The 13653-nt window shown below is 57.0% G+C and overlaps 1 protein-coding gene across 1 annotated transcript; it reads left to right on the top strand.

Annotated features, from left to right (window-relative positions):
- The first annotated feature begins 350 nt into the window (after positions 1-350).
- On the top strand, positions 351-12823 carry CSRP1 (cysteine and glycine rich protein 1). The gene is made up of 6 exons (XM_027898094.1): positions 351-462; positions 5204-5316; positions 9656-9824; positions 10206-10332; positions 11992-12085; positions 12360-12823. The coding sequence occupies exons 2-6, from the start codon at positions 5205-5207 to the stop codon at positions 12434-12436; spliced, it is 579 nt and encodes a 192-aa protein (XP_027753895.1). The 5' UTR covers positions 351-462; position 5204; the 3' UTR covers positions 12437-12823.
- The last annotated feature ends 830 nt before the right edge of the window (positions 12824-13653 follow it).

Here is a 13653-nt window from a genome sequence, read left to right as displayed (position 1 = left end):
CACACGGCCGGGGCGCGTCGAGCTTCTCATTCACCAACACCCCCAAGTCCCTCCCCTTCGGGGCTGCTCTCAGTCCATTCTCCGATCTTGCAACTCTTATTTAAATTTAGAGGAAAACGTCCAGCATAACAAAACACCGACCTAAACATCTGGTAGGTGCCACCAAAGGCAACATCCACTTGGGAACCGGCCTGAGGGTTTCAGGGACCCGCCGCTGAGGGGGGTCCCGGGGCCGGTGTCGGGGAGTCCCCGGGACAGTGGCAGGGCTGGCCCGCCCGTGCCCTCCTCCGCTGCATCCCGTGACATCAGTCCCGGACGGCTCCGAGCGCCGCCGCCCCGCGACCCGCCCTCCCCGGCCGCCAACAAAACCCCGAGCGGCCGCCGGGCACAGCCCCGCTCCCGACACCGGCACCGGCACCGGCACCGGCACCGACAGCGACAGCGACACCGGCCCGGCCGCAGGTGGGTGCGGGGCGGGGGCGGCCACCGGGTCCCGCCGAGAGCAGCGGAGCCGCCCCCCACCCGCGGCCCCGCTCGCCGGGGCTGCCGCTGCCTCCATCCCTCCCTCCCTCCCTCCTGCCATCCCTCCCTCCGTCCCCACGGGCTGCCCCATCCCCGCTGCCCCCTCCTCCTTCCCCAGCCCGGCGGACCCCCCCGGGGTGAGATGCGGGGCTGGAGAGGGGCACAGCCCCGCCGTGTGCCCGTGGGGTGGGCTCAGGGCGGGGGCACCCCCCGAGGCACGATCGCCGGGGCACCCGCGCACGTGGCGGGATGCGGAAGCCAAAGCTGTTGCATCAGATCGGGTGAACTTTGATGACCCGGCCGCGAGTGGGTCTTGATCCACGGGTGGTCACTGTCCACCTGGGTGCCAGACTTCCAGTCATCGGAACCCCCCACTCAAGTGTTCCCCTTTTGCAAAGGGAAATCTCGGGGGGGTGGTCTCGGGCTGGGCTGTCAGCAGAGTCCTTGCACCCTGTCCCCTCGCCAAAACCCGGGGTCTGCTGTCCCTGCACTTTGCAGTCTCAGTAAAGCTCGTTCCCAGCTCGGCCCTCGCTGCTGTGATGAACTCGGGTCACTACACAGAGATTTGCGTCGCTGGGGACCCCGCTGGGATCCTCTGCTCTGTCCACACGCCTCGTCTGTCTGGCTGACTCCTGCTGCAAATCTCTGCCCATTTCATGGCCATGCCAGCTGCTCTCTAAACTGGAGGGCACTAATCAGACCCTGGGGTTTGGGGCTGCTGCTGTGGCTCCCTTCCCTTTGACTTGTCCCTTTGCCAGGTCATGTCATAATCCTGCGTGGGCTGCTGTGAACATCCTTAGAGTGAATTTTGTGCAGCACTGACTCTTCTGTCATTCACTTGTATTAATTCTCTCATTGGAAAAAAAAAAAACCAACCCTTTTACACGGGCCAGCGCGAGTGTCCTGTTCCTCAGTGACCTCCAAGCACAAAGTGATTGCTCTGCAATTAATTACTGTAGGATTTTGGTAGGGCACGTTCTTGGGAAAGGTTTTCCAGCTGTTGCAGAAGGTTGGAGGGTTGAGCTGGCATCTTGGGGGCTGCAGGGATGTTCCTGCCGTGCTCTGGGTGCTCCTGTGGCCATGGAGCTGTGTCCACATGGGGACAGGTGCCCCTTCAGCTCCAGCAGTTACAAGGCAGCTGCCTGCAGGTAGGCAGGAGGGAGGTTTTCAGCTTGGATGGGAATGACCAGCGAATACTGGTCATTCAACCTGCTCTGAGGAGAGGGTGACTGTGTTCCTGCTGCCTGATGGCTTGGCTGCATCTGCTCACTGCTTCCCCTCCCAGCCCATGTTCAGAGGACATCTGAAGGCACCAGGACAAAGCTGGTTCCACACTGGTTTATGCCTGGTTGTTCAGTGTGGCTTAGGCTGCCTCCCAAACTGCTGCAACCCTGAAACATGGGTGAGTCTGTAGCTCTCACTTCATAGAAACACAGAATGGTTTGGGTTTGAAGTAACCTCAGAGATTATCCAGTTCCACTCCCCTGCCGTGGGCACCTTCCACTAGACCAGGTTGCTCCAAGCCCTGTCCTATCTGGCCTTGTCACGGAGAATTGAGCTGCAGCAACATCAGCCATCAGCCGCTGGAGTTAGTTAATCTCCAACAAGTGTCAGCCTTGTGTGGTTCTGCACAAGCCTCCCATGTGTCTGTGCTCCCCAGCAGTTCAGCTGCTGTTTTTGGGGCCCCTTCCCTTATCCAGAGTGGATGATGGAGTGGCTCTAGGGCTGAGCCTGCCTTGGCGCTGAGGATGGTGTCTGTAGGGCTCTGGATGTCTTTGTTGGGAGTTGTGCTCCATGGGCTGTGGAGCTGAAGGAGGAAGGAAAATAATCTTGAGTTTTGGCAGCCCTGTGTGTCTCCTTTGCCTGTGCTCAGGGAGGCCGTTGGCTGCAGGACAGTCACCTCCTGTTCCTCATTCGGCACAGGGCTCAGAGTGACTTGGAGAAGTGCAAGTGAGGTCACTAGGTGTTGCAATTGGGAAAAATTTGCAATGTACTCTGAAAAAAAATGCTGAAAGGATTGAAAACACTCCAGCATATCTTAAAGTGGTCATTACATGATGGGTCTGTCTGGATGGGTGCTGTAAGGGCTTTGATTTTGAGAGGGCTGATGCAGGTCCCAGGCTCCATGAGCAGGGTGCTCCTATTCCTTTTTTCCTGCTGGTACTGACCTGGAGCACAAACTGCTGTTTGGTCTCTGCTTGGCCTGCCAAGCTCTCAGAATGCAGTGTGGGTGTTGTGGACTAAGAGGGAATTCCCAGCAACTTCAGTCTTTTCTTGGGCTTTCTCTGTGCCCAGCTGTGAGCTCTCACATGGATCCCCAGGAAAAACTCATTTCCATGGATACTCCCCTCAGAAAATCCATCCTGGTGTGTGCCAGGATGTGGCTTTGCTGGGGCTGCATCTGTGCTTCACGGTGAGAGTCATCTGCCTAAATCCCTGGGGTGTTGTTTAAACTGTGTGGAGGCACCTGCAGCCTTCCCATGGATGGGTGGATGGAGGAGAATAAGCAGCAAAAGGGCTTGGACTCCTCGTGTGGCAAATGTCAGATGAGCTTCCCCCAGCAGCACCTTTATCACCTCCCATGGGCTTCCAGGCAACTCAGGGAGTGGTGTCCCCAGCACTGAGGTCTTGGGTCTGGGTCTGGCAGGGAGATGCTGCTGGATGTTTCTGCCCTCCAAGGAAACTCCTGAACCAGGTCAAGCCCTCTTCCTGATGCAGGCGAAAAAAAAACAGGCTCTGGAGAGAAACAATCTGTGCCCTTTTAAGGCAATCCAAAGGCTGGGACTGGAAGGACCAGGCTGGGAGGGATTTGGCACGGTGAGAAGCCCAGCCTCCAGGGCCTTTGAAAAAGAGACTTACAGGCTGCTGTTATCACACCCCAAACACAGCTCTTGGCATCCCTGGAGCCAACACAGCCTCTCCAGCCCCTGCTCCTGGCACCCTGCACAGTGTTTGTCCCACTCTGAGACCCTCTGGGCATCCAGGAGCTGAGGCTGGGCTAGAGCAGGGCCCTGACCCCTGCCCTGCCTGCTCTGAAAACCAGGCTGAGATCCAATTCCCTGTTCTATTGCCCAAGAAATGCTCTTACACAGGGAAGAGGACCTGAGGGAACGGCTGGAGCTGTGTCAGGGAGGTTTAGGTTGGAGATCAGGAAAAGGTTCTTCCCCCAGAGGGTGGTTGGCACTGAACAGGCTCCCCAGGGCAGTGGGCACAGCCCCAAGGCTGCCAGAGCTCAAGGAGCATTTGGACAACGCCCTCAGGGACAGGGTGGGACTTTGGGGTTGTCCTGTGCGCAGGGGATGGACTGGATGATCCTTGTGGATTCCTTCCAGCTCAGGAGATTCTGTGAAGAGCTCAGTTCTCCCATATCCCTGTGCCTGTGAGCAGAGGGTGTGTGGAGCTTTGTGCTCCCAGGGACAGAGCATCAGCTGCCCAAGGTGACCCAGGGGTTTGGGTCTGCTGGAGGAAGAGGGCTTGAAGGCTCCCAGTGTGCTCCAGCAGGCTCAGGTCCCCTCCCTCATCACCACACAGCCGAGCCAAGGGAGCCGATCAGATCCTGCACACGCGGTGGGTTGGCACGTCGTGGCCTGGCAAAAGGGTGTTTGGTTTTAGGGACATTTTCCTGCTGCTGTAGCTGTTCAGGAGTCAGGAAGCGCGTGGCTGGGGGAGGGTGACTTCAGCTGCTTGTCCCCACATGGGAACAGGATGGAGAATTACAGAGGTGTAATTACATGGAGAGAGGCCCCTGGAAACCTCCCAAGCTGCAGCTTGTGCCCATTGACCTTTCCTGCATCATTGGGCTCCACCAAAATGCATTTTATTGTCCTTGGAGCAATCTCAGATTGCTGTTAGATCTTCTTTAGCTTCCTTTTTTGAGGGGTTATCTGCAAATTTGCAGCTCAAGGGGCCTCTGGTCTCATCAGTTCAGGAAAGAGGAGAGAGGAACAGAAGCATTTGTATCCTGCCAGGGAGCTGGGTGGTAGCTTAGGCTGGTGCTCAGGTCTTTGCACCTGCACTGTGTCCCTGATTTCTGATTTTCCAGCCTCTGTGACTGTGCCTGCAGCCCTGGAGGAGGCTGAGCTGTCCAAGCCCCCTGTTTGGTGGTGTCAGGGGTCAGCCCCTCCTGTCTGGGCAACCCTGACTGTACCCCTGCCCTGCGGTGGCTGAGATGGAAGAGCTGGTCAGGGAGGAGAAGCTGGCACTGTTTCCAGAGGGGGTGACAGCTCTCCCTCTCCAGCACCAAGGCTCAGCCCCATGGCCATGGCTGAGGGGGGACAGCAGGGCTGGGATCTGAGGAGGTGCTGGGGCCGTGGGTACCTCTGTAAGTGCTGTTTCCCATCACTTCCTCCCTTTCCCTGGCACTGAAAGGAGCTGTGAGGTCCCACAGCTTGCAGGACAGAGGGATTTCTGCTGCTGCTGGCTGGCAGGACCAGTGGTCCCTGGGAGGCAGGTGGGTGCTGTAGTGATGGGTCCCATGGGCACCCTGAGTTCTGCTAATTCTGCTAATTAGACCATGTGTTTGTCTCTGTGCCCACACCAAACATCTGTGGGGGATCCCTGCACATGGCAGTGTGGGAAAGCTGCTGGAGCTCCAGCTGGGGGTGCCCATTCCGACTGCCCCATCCCTGCTCCTGCCTGCCCTCCCACCCTGACCCCCTTCCCGCCTGTGCTTTCCCCTCAGGATGCCGAACTGGGGAGGAGGAAAGAAGTGTGGGGTCTGCCAGAAGGCCGTGTACTTTGCTGAGGAGGTGCAATGCGAAGGCAACAGCTTCCACAAGTCCTGCTTCTTGTGCAGTGAGTACCAGCCCCTTCCCTCATCCCCTCCCTCCCCCTCCGCTCCCCTTCCTGAGCCCCGTCACGTCCTGTTTACGGGCTGGGTAAGTGCTCCTTAGGATTTCTCAGCAAACAGACACGCTGTGGGAGCCGTGTGGCAGGGGCTCCCCTTCCCTCCAGACTGGCAAGTCACTTCTGCTGAAGGAACACGGATCATCCCAGGACACCACAGGCTGTCCAAGCCCTCAGGGCTGACCTCAGCCAGCACCCACGCAGAGATTTAGTCTGTCCCTATCCCAGGCTGGGTCCTCTAGTCTGTCTCCAGATGTTAAGGATTAGAGCATGAGACAGGGACTCTCCCAACAGTGGTGGAAGGATGTGATGCTAGCTTTAGTCTTCTAAGTGGCCTTTGCCACACCAAAAAGGTGGTTGAGCCTTGGGACCTGGTTTGGGATCTTCCCCTGTGTCCCAGGAGATGATGGGAAGGGAGATGTGATCCTATCCTGCTGATGGATGGTCTCCTGAGAAGTGTCAAAGCATCACCCCCAGCCTGCCTGCAAATCTGCTATTGCTGAGGGTGTCTCTGCTCTGTGTTTGGACTCAAGTGCCACCTCCAGGGAGGTGCAGAGGAACAGGATCTGGCTGTGGGTGACTCAGTGCAGAGCTCCCTTCCCTCTTGTGCTCTCTGGGATCCTACAAGTGCTGCTGGTTTCCTGTTGCAGTTCCCCAGACACCCTTCCCCTCCCTTTGGGGATACCAGGGTGTTACAGTGCAGCTCCATGAGCCTGGGGCATTTGCATCCAGAGGGGCTGCAGGACCTTTGAATTTAAAAAGATGAGCACTGTCCTCAGCCTGTGTCACCAGATTTCTGCCCCCTGCCCTCGAAGACCATCACGTACCAGAACTAGTGATTCTCCTGTGCTCACGTGAGATGGGGCTTGGAGCAACCAGCTCTGGTGGAAGGTGTCCCTGCCCATGGACTGGGATGAGCTTTAAGGTCCCTTCCAACCCAAACCATTCTGTGATTCTCTGGGCAGGAGCACACACGGTGGTGGTGCCCACTGATGGTTCCTCAGCACATTTCACCCGCCCCAGAGCAGCAGAAGTGCATCTTCAGAGCTGCCCTCTCAGCAGATCCCCGCTCAGGTGTAACCTTTTCTCAGCTGGTCCCAGCACCCTGGGTTCCAGTCTCACCATTCTCCCACAGCAGGGAGCACAGACAGGATCTTTTCCTTATGGGCAGCAGGCAGAGCTGGGATCTGTAAACAGGCCCACTCCAGGACCAATCTCAGCAGAGCTATTCCACAGGGAAACAGCAGTGCCCTCACGGGATGATGGATCCCTGCCGTGCTCCTGTGTCCACCTGGCCCAGCTCCCGGTTCTTCTTGGCCATCCCTGCCTGGGATGCAGCACACACAGCTGGATCCAGATGTGAGACAGATTGAGAGAGAGAGGCTGTTGCTGTGTCTCTGCTCCCTGTGCAGTGTGGAGCGCGGCCAGTGCTGGCCGGCAGCTCTCGGATGTGGGAGTTTCCAGGCTGGAAAATTGCTTTGGCTGGGAGGACTGAGCAGGGGAGTCGTGGAGAGGTTTTCCCTGGCAGGGAGGGGGTGGCAGTCGAGTCCTTATTGCAGCTGTTCTGCAGAAGGAAGTCCTGTTTCTTCAGAAAGAAGATAAGGAGGGGGGGGAGAATGTTACCCTCACCCCCTGTGCTCACAGCTGGTTTGCCAGGGAAAGCTGCTGCCATGAGATGCTGGCACCCAGAGAGCAGGGCAGGCCTCCAAGAGCCATGGAATGGGGCTAAAGGCATTGCTTCCAGATGGGAATACATGGCTGAAGTGGGGAAGAAGGCCACCCAATATCTGCTCCTGGAAGCAAGTCCCCAGGGAGCGGTCCTGAGCTCAGGGCTCCTGTCCTTGTGCTTTGCATAATCACACTCCACATGTGCCCAGCAGCTCTGCATGTCCAGGCTCTCCAGCTCAGACCACGCATGTGCCAGCCCACTGTGGTGCCCACCGTTCCCAGCCCTGTGCCACAGGCTGTGGGTGGTGCCCCCTGAGCTCCTGCATTCCCAGCCTGCTCCCCAGTGCTGCCTTTGGGCCTCATCAGGGAACTCAAAACATTAGCAGTAGGGGAGAGTAACAGATACTTTGACCAGAGCTGCCAAAAAAAAAAAAATCATCAGAAAGGAGCCAAACCTACCACAGTGCATTAGAGCTGGAGATGGGCTCAGGGAGTGACTTGGTGATTGACTCCTGGCCTCGATCCAGCTGACAGGGTAGTACAGCAGAAATATGCTGTAATGAGCCTGCTTGGCCTTGGAAAGCAGAGGCAGTGCTTGTTTAATTGTTTTGTGCAGCGACTCAGCTGCTCTTAGAAAAACAAAGGGTCCTTAACTCCGTGAGGGCAGCTCACTGGAATTTCTGCAATGCAGAAACCCCGGGAGCTGGGGAAAGAATTTTCCTGCTGCCTCTCAAAGCTCTGTGCCCAGTACAGATGAGTGACTGTGAAAGCTTAGGTTGGAGCTCCATATCCACTCAGATGCCATCGAGATCATCCACTGCCACACCTGGGGCAAAGCTCACAACAAAGCTCTTTGAATGTGCCGGTAAAAGTTCCCCAAATTCCCCTCCTGAGGGTCTGCCTGAACGCAGCTGAAACCCCAACAGCAGCCCAGTAGCTTGGCAGCAGTGGGAGCAGATACCCAGGGCTGGTTTTTCCCGACAGGGATGCTGGATCCATCCGGCTCCTGCCGTGCTGGGAGCGCCTTGCCAGGAGAGGATCCAGCCAGATCCTCCTTAGATGGCAGGAGATGTTTCCCTGTCCACCTCCTTCTCCCAGCACAGCTCCTGGGGCCCTGGAGGAGGAGAAGCACCATATTTAGTCAGGGGGCCTGAGGAAGGGCTGGGGCAGCCCCTCCTTCAGTGCTGCGATTTGTGCTGCTCCGAGGGGGGAGCTCCTCCGTGTTTGCATTCCCGTGACACTGGTGAAGGCCAAACAGCTGTTCTGCTGGCCAAGAGGCTGCTGGAGGCCTCGACATTTAAGGTGTGTGGCAGCTGCAACCGGATCTGTTGGGGGCTGGCTGCCAGCGCTGTGGACTCTGCCCCAGGTGTTGGGATCCTGCGCTGAATCACCACGAGTTTGGGTGCTGCTCACCTCCTGCCCCAGGTGTTGGGATCCTGCACGGAATCACCACGAGTTTGGGTGCTGCTCACCTCCTGCCCCAGGTGTTGGGATCCTGCACTGAATCACCACGAGTTTGGGTGCTGCTCACCTCCTGTCCCAGGGCTGTGTGCCAGGAAGGGTTTGGAAGCTGAGCTGGGACAGGAGTTGGCACTTCCAGTACCTTAAGGGGGCTTGTGAAAAAGAGGCAGAGTGACTTTTTACACAGGCAGATAGTGATAGGCTGGGGAGGGGTGGGGGTGATTTTAAACTGAAAGAGGAGAGATTTCGATCAGGTATAAGGGAGAAATTGTTTCCTTTGAGGGTGGGGAGGCCCTGGCACAGGTTGTCCAGAGAAGCTGTGGCTGCTCCATCCCTGGGAGTGTCCAAGGCCAGGTTGGACAAGGCTTGGAGAAACCTGGGATAGTGGAAGGTGTCCCTGCCCATGGCAGGGGTTTGGAATTGGATAATCATCAAGGTCCCTTCTGACCCAAACTGTTCTGTGATTCTGTGATTCTAAAAATCAGGAGAAGGCCTGAGCCCAGCACCAGGCTCAGCAGGGGTCCTGACCCTGCCTGCTTTCTCCTCCTGTCCCATCTTACATCCCACATTGACCCCCAGGGCTCCAAGACCCAGCTGAATTAGTGTTCATCCCCTGAGACCACCCTACACACACCCTCAAACCAGGGCATGGTCCAGGGGTGGTGTCTTACACGAGTCCTTCCATCATCTCGGGGTCCTTACAGTTCCTTGGGTGTGCTGGTGGCCACAGGGCTGCTGTTAGTCCCCCTGAACACCAGGAAAAATGCATTTGCCGACATTTCTTTGCCCTGAGTGCTTCTTGCTGTGTATTTGCAGCGGATGAGCTGTGGGGCCAGGGCATCCATCCCTGGGCTTGGGAATCCTGCCGTGATTTGTAGGAAAAATTCAGGAGACCAGCATCAAGAGGGTTAACAGGGCTTTCTCTTGGTATCATCAACCTCTTGGCTTTGGTGGTTGCTTCCTTTTAAAGCCAGACAATGTTCTTTTTGTGATCCTTATCTCTGCTGGTTTGTGTTCACTCCCTGCAACTGGATCCTGTCTCGGGTTTCCTTGCTCCTTGAAAGCTGAGCTGTGCTATCCCTGTGAGGACTTGTTTTCCCCAGCTAATTAGTGAGCTCTGGATGAGCAGGCTGATGGCACACCCTCCTCTCTTTTCCAGTGGTCTGTAAGAAGAACTTGGACAGCACCACTGTTGCCGTGCATGGAGAGGAGATCTACTGCAAGTCCTGCTATGGGAAGAAGTATGGCCCCAAAGGCTATGGATACGGGATGGGAGCAGGGACCCTGAGCACTGACAAGGGCGAGTCTCTGGGAATCAAATATGAAGAGTGAGTTTGAGTCTTTTTTTTTTTTTTTTCTTTTTTGAAACTAGGGCTGTTTGTGGGCACCTTCTTCCCCGTGTGTGTGCTGCTCAGCTGTGCAGCCCGTGCTGAGCTCCCAGCAGCATCCAGCTGGAGCTGTGGGCTGCCCTGCCTTTCTGCTCCTCAGGGGAAATCCACTGAACCCTGTTTGCCAGGTGAGATGGGGCTTGACAGGACAAGTCCCAGTTGCCTGAGCACGCTGCCCACCCCCTCCCATCACACAGCCCTCAGGCTGAACTTTCCCTGGCGCTCAACACATTGTTTGTAAAGCTCCAGGCCCTTCAAAGCTGGGCTGGGATTTGGGATCCCCCCATGCATTCCTGACCATGAGCTCCCTCCCTTCCACAGGGGCCAGCCCCACCGACCCACCAACCCCAACGCAGCCAGGATGGCCCAGAAGGTGGGAGGGTCTGATGGGTGCCCTCGCTGCGGCCAAGCCGTGTACGCGGCCGAGAAGGTGATCGGAGCTGGGAAGGTAAGATGGGGGATGGAGTGGATGTGGCACGAGTTGCTGTGTGGCAGAGAGACCTTCAGAGAGGGTCTTGACCTGGCCCATAGGCTGCTCTGCCAGCTGGGCTGCCAGAGCCTCTGGCCAGGGCTGATTTTGGGGTCTGGTGGCCACGCTCACCTGGAAGCCTGGCACTGACAGGAGATCTTGATATGTCTGGACACCAGGTTCCCCAGGCTGCAGTGCTCTCACAGACTTGTAGATGGGAGAGAAATAAATTCAGTGTTAAATTCAGAGCCCTGCTCAGCAGAGGTCACTGTGGATGTCTCCCTACTGTAGATGTTTTGGGAGGACCAGCAGCGATGTGGGCCGTGGCCACTGCCACCATTAACTGAAGAAGTGCATCATCCAGTGATCCTTCTCCACCCTCTGCCCCAGGCTGGGATGCTGCAGCCTGAGTTCGGGGCAGGGAGTGAATTGCTGTGGTCAGTGCTGCCCACAGGCAGGGTGGTTGGAGGGCACAGGCTCGGGGCATCTCCCTCGGGCTGCCCCAGAGGTGGGACTGGGTCAGCTCAGGGTCGGATGTGAAGAACATTGTAACAGCTCTGGTACTTCCTATGCCAAGTTCATCACTTCACCAGGGTCCTTTGCATCCTGAACTGTGGCCCTGTCACCTCACTGGTGGGTGACCCTGCTGTGCTCTGCCCTCCTGGGGGGCTTCTGTGCTTGCCCTCTGTCCCCAGAGCAGGGAGAGGAGGCACCTGGTCACAGAAAGGGCCTCCCAGCATCATCATCACCCAGCTGGCACTGCAGGGACCTGTGATGGACGTGTTGAGGGTCAGCCCAGGGTCAGAAGCCAAGCTTAGCCTTAAAACAATGATCTGGGCTTCCTGGTCAGCTTCTGGCCTCAGTGTTTATGGGGAACCAAAGTTGGTGAAGCAATTAGACTCAAGCAAGCCCAGAGAGGATTCCAGAGCATGTATTTCATGTGCTAATGTTTGTTGGATGACTCCATTCACTACCTCCTCCTCCTCCTCCTCCTCCAGCCCCCTAATTTCACATTTTTTTCCAAAAAAGGTTTCGTGTTTTCCAAAGTGTTTATTTAAATTCCTCCATGAGCAGCTCTGGCTACTCAAGGTCTGCCTGAAGGCTGTGAGCTCATTTATCTCCAGGGGACTGCTGGAACTGTGTGTGGGGGGGGTTATTTTTAAACACTGGCTGGTTTTTTGCATTCTTCCTGTCCGTTTGCTGCCTTCCTTGGAGCTGTGGTTCTGTGGGGGGCAGGTTTCCCAACCCTGCTGCCACCCCCAGGCTAACGTGGGTCTCAGCTGGATAACTAGGGGGGGAATTACCATGCTGGTTGAGGAGGACAATCCCCAAAGAGGGGATGATTGCTCCTTAAAAATGATTGTACCAATTATTGTACAAATTACTTCTGTGAGTGGGAGCGAAAGGTCTCCAAAACCAGATCAACACAGGAGCAGTGACCGCCCCTGGTGTTTCCTCTCTGTATCTTCACTCTTGGGCTGGGAGGTCAGAGCTTTCCAGACTAAAGCTTTTATCCCGTTGAGAGCTCTTTGCCAGCAACTTTTGGGTCAGAAATAGAGAAGCGAGCCCACTGGTAGCCAAAGCCTGCTGCCCCTGTCCCTGGGTGTTGTCTGACCAGGCTCTGCTCCTGTCCCACAGTCCTGGCACAAGTCCTGCTTCCGCTGTGCCAAATGTGGCAAGAGCCTGGAGTCCACCACGCTGGCAGACAAAGATGGGGAGATCTACTGTAAAGGTGAGTCCCACCTTCCTCGCTGGCTTGTCCTGGGGCTCTGAAGGGCAGTGGCAGGCGGTGGAAATCCCTGTGCAGGGACCCAGGATGGGCTGGAAGTTGGGGAGCTGCATGTGGGGACCGGCTGTGCCGACCGGCCTTGGAGCCAGGGAATTTCCTGCTGGGCCTGTGGCCTCCCTGTTTGCCCAGCAAATATGGCAAACCCTGTCCTGTTTACGCAGTGCCTGCTGTGGGAGGAGGGCCAGCCTCACCTGTCTCTCCCTTCTGTCCTCTGCAGGTTGTTACGCCAAGAACTTTGGCCCCAAGGGCTTTGGCTTCGGGCAGGGCGCCGGGGCGCTCGTCCACTCGCAGTGAGGCACCAGGAGCCGGGCTCTGCGCTCGCTCAGGGCTTGTCCAGACCAGCCTGTGCTGCCAGACCCTCCCCACGCCCTCCATGAGCATCCTCACCGTCATCCAGAGCCACCCGCTGCTGCTGCTTCGCAGCACGAGCCCCTCCCTCCCCGCCCCGACCCAGCGCGCCCCAGAGCCAGGGCGGGCCCAGCACTGTCCCCACCGGGTCCTGCCAGGGCAGGGGCTGCTGGGGGGGCTGCTCACCCCCACCTCAGCGAGGCCCTCGTGCCCGAAACGTTCTGCTCCGCGTGTCCCATCCCGGGCCGTGTGCCCGTCCTGCCGGGATGCGCGCTCAGCCGCACCGTGCCGCGCCACTGAGCAAGCAATAAACGGCCAGAACATCAAAGCTGACCCAGGCCTGGCCTTGCCAGGGAGTTCATTCCCTGTCTGGGGCTGAGGAGGTGCGCTGGGTGGCCAGAGCTGGAGGTGAAGGGAGGAGGGGCAGAGTTGGCACTCGTGGTTTGGTTTGGCAGGAATGTGTCGGTGCTGAGCTCTGCAGGTCGGCTCAGCTGGGCTCTCCCCCTGCTCCCACTGTGGATCATCACACAGTGGTTTGGATTGGAGGAGACATTAAAGCCTTTGTCGTTCCAACCCCTGCCATGGGCAGGGACACCTTCCACTAGACCAAGTTGCTCCAAGCCCTGTCCAGCCTGACCTTCAACACCTCCAGGGATGGGGATAACTATTCCAAAAGCAGTGGTTGATGCTGGGAGGCCCAGGGCAGCCCTTCTGGGGTGTGTCAGTAGCACAATGTGTGCTCACCCTATCAAAACCCCTATCGGTGCTTTTAGGTGGCACCTCTCCAAACAGGCGTGCCCAGCAGTGCCAAATAATTAACAGCTTTTCACCTACTCCCTGGATTTTTAGCAGCTTGGGGATCATTAAGCCTCCAGTTTGGCAGCTGCCCAGGTCTAATTCGTTTTCACCCAAACTCTTTACTCCCTTTCTGTGATTCTCTTGTTGGACCGGTGTGACAGACCCACGGCTCAGAGTCAGGAACTCCACAGGGAGTTTAGTTCTGTTTTTTTTTTTAAAGTTATAAACACTGTGGTTGAGCAAATGAGATGGGTAGTGTTCCTGAGAAGCACAACAGAGGTAGAAATCCTTTGGTGGGGCAGGACTTGAGCTCCTTTATCAACTTAAGCCCTTTCTCCTGTTCATCGGACCCTCGTGTTTTTGAA

The sequence above is a fragment of the Empidonax traillii genome, unplaced genomic scaffold, assembly GCF_003031625.1.
Source record: "Empidonax traillii isolate 1590-97213 ecotype Southwest subspecies unplaced genomic scaffold, ASM303162v1 scaffold579:size954524, whole genome shotgun sequence".
In the NCBI taxonomy this organism is placed as follows: domain Eukaryota; kingdom Metazoa; phylum Chordata; class Aves; order Passeriformes; family Tyrannidae; genus Empidonax; species Empidonax traillii.
Note: the sequence above shows the minus strand (reverse complement) of the source record. Positions and strands in the feature narration are given on the sequence as shown.